General features: G+C 55.5%; 1 protein-coding gene across 1 annotated transcript in view; it reads left to right on the top strand.

Moving 5' to 3' along the window:
- LOC127748912 (peripheral plasma membrane protein CASK-like) overlaps positions 1–4,659 on the top strand; it is a 49,475-nt gene that overhangs the window by 18,398 nt on the left and 26,418 nt on the right. The window contains exons 3-8 of the mRNA XM_052264523.1: positions 824–929; positions 1,194–1,271; positions 1,721–1,968; positions 2,278–2,453; positions 2,591–2,897; positions 2,979–3,097. Coding sequence (XP_052120483.1) covers positions 853–929; positions 1,194–1,271; positions 1,721–1,968; positions 2,278–2,453; positions 2,591–2,897; positions 2,979–3,097 — 1,005 coding nt within the window. The 5' untranslated portion in view covers positions 824–852. The remainder of the gene's footprint in view (positions 1–823; positions 930–1,193; positions 1,272–1,720; positions 1,969–2,277; positions 2,454–2,590; positions 2,898–2,978; positions 3,098–4,659) is intronic.

The following is a 4,659-nucleotide window of genomic DNA, read 5'->3' as shown; positions in this document are numbered from 1 at the left end:
CGTGATTTTACGAAATTTTCTCGGTTAATTTTCTAGTACGAAAACTTCGTTTTTAACCAATTACGATACATCGTTATTTTACGAATTGCTTCGTAAAATCCAAAGCTCTAACTAAGGGGTGTGAAATTTGCATATATTTTGTCAAATTTTATGACATATGGCCCCAAAATTATTTGCATACGTTACGAAATATATTTGTAACTTTACGAAATGTTTCGTAAATTGGCCCTAACGAAATATTTTCGTAAATTATTTTTTACGAAGCATTTCGTAACACTTTTTTTCGTAAAATCACGAAAACTTTTTACAGTGCACCCTGACAATTGTTTCCTTGAATCAAGGAAATGTTGTCTAAAACAACGAGGACTAATACATTTATTTATTCATTTTGTTAATAAAAGGGAGCCTTATTTCTTTCAAAGTAAACTCTTTATGTTGTGATACACTTTAATAAAAAGGAGATGCCTCGGTTGGTGTTGGTGTTGGTGTAAGCCCAGCGCACTTGTTTTCAATGAAACCATTTTCAGGCTGGGGCTGCTTTTGATTCTGGTCGCTCCCCGTGCATCAAACACGCACCGCCGTGGGCAAGAACAATTATTTCTCCCCGAAACTCTCTGTTATTGTTGTGGAACCCCTCCCTATTATGTCTGACCTTTCGGGGTTGGCATGGGAAAACACACACACGGACACGGACATTTAGCAGTTTGGATTTTGCTTCTCTCTAACCTCTTTGCTAGGCTTCCTTTTTTTGCGCGCGGCGATGATATGTTTGGGCGTGTGAATCGGACCGAGCTAACCTTTCAGTGCGTTTCTTGTGTTGCAGACCTGAAACGCGAGGCCACGATATGCCACATGCTCAAGCACCCGCACATCGTGGAGCTGCTGGAGACGTACTCGTCCGAGGGCATGCTCTACATGGTGTTCGAATAGTGAGTACCAGACGGTCCGCTCGGTCGATCAAGCCGAGCAGCCTGACCTCTCTAGAAACCCAAGTGTGTACTTGATTGCAGTACCCCCTGCATACTTACATGTATGCAGGAAGTACTGTGTACTTGGCAAGTACGCAGGAGGTAATGCGTACTTATCGGTCAAGTACACACTTCCTCCTGCATGTTTAACCAGGTACACACTGGGGTTCTCAGAGCCGGCCGAGCAACATGTTTGACGGAACGCTTGTCTCTCTTGTGTCGCAGCATGGACGGCTCAGACATCTGCTTCGAGATCGTGAGGAGGGCGACAGCTGGCTTCGTGTACAGCGAGGCGGTGGCCGGGTGAGTGTTGTCACGTGGTTGCGGCGCGCTGAGCCGATGGGGCGGGCTCCGCCCGGGCGGTGCCTCCAGCAGCCGTCCCTCCCGAGCTCTCCTCCTCCCCTCACAGTTTGCTCTCCCGTGGCGTCGCCCGTGTCGCGGCGCCTTAGTGGTTGCTCGTACTTAAATCGCTTCATCGGTCGGGCGCCGCCCGCTGCTGCCTGGGCCCGGGGCGTGCTCGGGGAACTGGAAACCCCCTAATTGTCCCCTCGAGATTCTTTACATAATCCCCTGCTGCCAAAATGTCTCGCATTCTCTCTAAATGTTTGAGCTTGCCTCTGGTAATGGCCCTTTCCAAATTACGTATTCGGGAATGCTGGCGTTCCTTTTGGCATTGCTTTATTCTCCATCCCCGATTGTTACTCTTGAAAGGCTCTTCCTCTTACGCGCTTCTGCTCTATTACTTTTTCCAGGCACTACATGCGGCAGGTGTTCGAGGCGCTGCGCTACTGCCACGAGAACGACATCATCCACCGGGACATGAAGCCGCACTGCGTCCTGCTCGCCACCAAGGAGAACTCGGCGCCCGTCAAGCTGGGCGGCTTCGGCGTGGCCATCCAGCTGCAGGACGGCCACATGATGAACGGCGACAACATGATGTCGGAGAACCGGCCGTGCCTGAGCCCCAAGGGGCAGATGTACCTGAAGGCCGACTGTGACGGTGAGCACATTGGCGGGAGGGTGGGTGCGTGAGGGTCCTTCACTCAAAAAAATCAGTGTACACCCTTAAAAAAAAAAACACGAAAAAATCATGAAAAATTAACGAAGAGTCAGAAAAAATTACAAAAAAATCAAGATAGAATCAAAAAATCTAGAGAAAATCACAAAAAATCAAGAAAAATAAAAAAAATCAAGAAAAACAGAAAAATCAGTGTACGCTACAATTTATAGTAAAGGGCCCCTCGGGTAGGTGCGGGAGGGTCACGATCACCTTACAGTTTCCTGACGTTGCGTGCTCGTCTCGCCGCAGGCCGCATCGGCACCCCGCACTTCATGGCGCCGGAGGTGGTCCGGGAGCAGCGCTACGGCAAGCCGGTGGACGTGTGGTCGGCCGGCATCCTACTGCACATCCTGCTGTCCGGCACGCTGCCCTTCCTGGGCACGAGGGAGCGCCTGTACGAGGCCATCTGCCGCGGCAGAGTCAACGTGAGTAAGGCCGCGCGTGTGCGCGCTCTCGCCCGCCCGAGTGCGTGGCTGTGGTGTGTCACCGGGTGACTAGTGTGTCACCGCGTGACTGGTGACTGTGGTAGTGTAGTGTGTCACCGCCTCGTCCTGTGCCACAGTTGGACGGCCCGTGCTGGGAGTACATCAGCGACTCGGCCAAGGACCTGGTCCGGCGGATGCTGACGCCCGACTACCACCAGAGGATCACGATCCAGGAGGTGCTGTCGCATCGCTGGCTCAAGGACCGTGACAAAGGCCGGTTGCACCTGTCCGAGGCCATCGAGGAGCTGAAGAAGTTCAACGCGCGCCGCAAGCTGAAGGGCGCCGTGCTGGCCGCCGTGTCGTCGCCAAAGTGGATCTCGTTCTACTCGGAGCACAACTCTGACGCCATGTCCGACTACGGCGAGGACGAGGTCACCATGTCCGGTAAGTCACTAGCTTTGCCCTCTGCCCGTCCCGGGCGCCGCGAGCCGCAAGACTCACTCCCTCTTCTCTCGCTGCCCACAGCCGTTGGCCTGGTCATGGACTCGCTGGACGACATCCACTGCCTGCAGGAGGCCTCGCACAAGGACCGGGAGATGCTGGTGCCCTTGCTGGAGGACCGGCAGCTGCACGCGTTGCTCGAGGTGAGCCAGGGGACCCGAGACGGACGCGGAAGCGCGCACGCCCACGCGCGTATCGAACGGCCGCGCCGAGCGGCAGGCGCCGTGCCCCAAGTGAGGTTATGTTGCCCCTGGCCGAGACACTTGTTGCGCCCTCTGTCGGAGCAGTCGGAGAACCCGGTGCGCGCAAGGGGTGGCGGTACGGCACGCCGCCCATAGAGGGCGCCACTGCCGGGGGGTTGGAGCCGCCCCCACCGGGCGCCCCTGTTGGTGACCACGTTGTGGTCACTCCATGACCGCTTGAAGCTTTTTATTTCCCCCCTGATTATTGCTCGCATGCACTGCCCCCCGTGCGTGGACAAGGCGAGTGCGGGGAGCGATTCCTCGACGGGTTCCTCGCGGCGGTTGATTAGAGTGGAGTCACCTGTTGCGCACCCGCTCTCTCGCGGGGGGTAGCGCGAACCACTAGCTCGGACCTTTGCCGGTAGATGGCAGCAGCCGCTGCTCTGGTCCACGCAGAATCCCCGAGCTTTACTCATCCTGGCACTTGAGAGTACGTAGTATGGCATCCGAGCCTCTCCTTTCCCTCCTCGAGCCCACTCTAATTACCTGGATTCCTCTTGAAAAATCGTATTCTGCCTCGCACCACTCGGCCCACGTCAAGTACCCCTTTCCCTCGTTTCACCGTAGCGTGCCCAGGTTTGTCGAACCCAGCAAGCAGGCGGCGGGGGAGGATGCAGCGGAAATTGCTCTCTGATTGAATCCCAGCTGCCTGCACAATGTGCTTCAGCTCTGCGCTCGACTCGCTCCGTTCACCGCTTTCAGCTCCATTTCCGTCCGCCCCGTTTGCTGCCTCTCTCACTAGATTTCACTTCAGCTTCCCGTGATGTACTTTTTCCTTTTGCTTATGCGGACCTTCAGCCCCGGTCCGCTGGTCCGCCGCCCCCGCGCCGCCCTCGCGTCGCTTCTTCTTTTTTCCCCCCAATCCGTAGAGTCGCCAACACCTGAGTGGGAAAGGCTTTCAGCCGAGCCTGACGCGGCCCGTCCCTCTCCGAGAAGAACTAATCGCAGACTTGCAATCCTTTGTTTCTTCTTCTTCTTCTCTCGCTCCATTCTGTCCCACCCATTCATTCAACTTGCTTCCGGTTCTGGTCTTGTGTCCTCGAACAAGTTCTTTTATACGGCGTGCTGCTGCGGGGGAAAAGGGTCTGTTAGGGAAAGGGAAGGGGGTCGTTTCGGGCTTCGGATTGCTTTGAGTCTCCTCGGCCGGTGCGGAGGAAGGGGGTGGGGCACGAATTAAAGAAAGCGCCGCGCGGATGGACGCCGCCCCACCGCTCCCCACCGCCCCGCCGTCTCACCGCCCCTCACCTCAGCGCCCCACCGCGTCCAGACCGCCCCGAAAACACGCAAACTGTAAGAACGACTCCCTGCTGGGGACGGGATGCGGAAAGAGTGTATACAAGATACTAATGTCGTTCGCCTCTGGTCGATATCTATTCTATAAAAGGGTCAGATTAGTTTCCATCATGTCGTTGTCACTCCCAGTCCAGTCCCCCTCTGGGGAGTGGGAGTAGGAGTGGGAGGGG

The sequence above is a fragment of the Frankliniella occidentalis genome, unplaced genomic scaffold (assembly GCF_000697945.3).
Source record: "Frankliniella occidentalis isolate FOCC.00 unplaced genomic scaffold, Focc_3.1 Scaffold19, whole genome shotgun sequence".
Taxonomy (NCBI): domain Eukaryota; kingdom Metazoa; phylum Arthropoda; class Insecta; order Thysanoptera; family Thripidae; genus Frankliniella; species Frankliniella occidentalis.
This window is presented reverse-complemented; position numbering and strand designations above follow the sequence as displayed.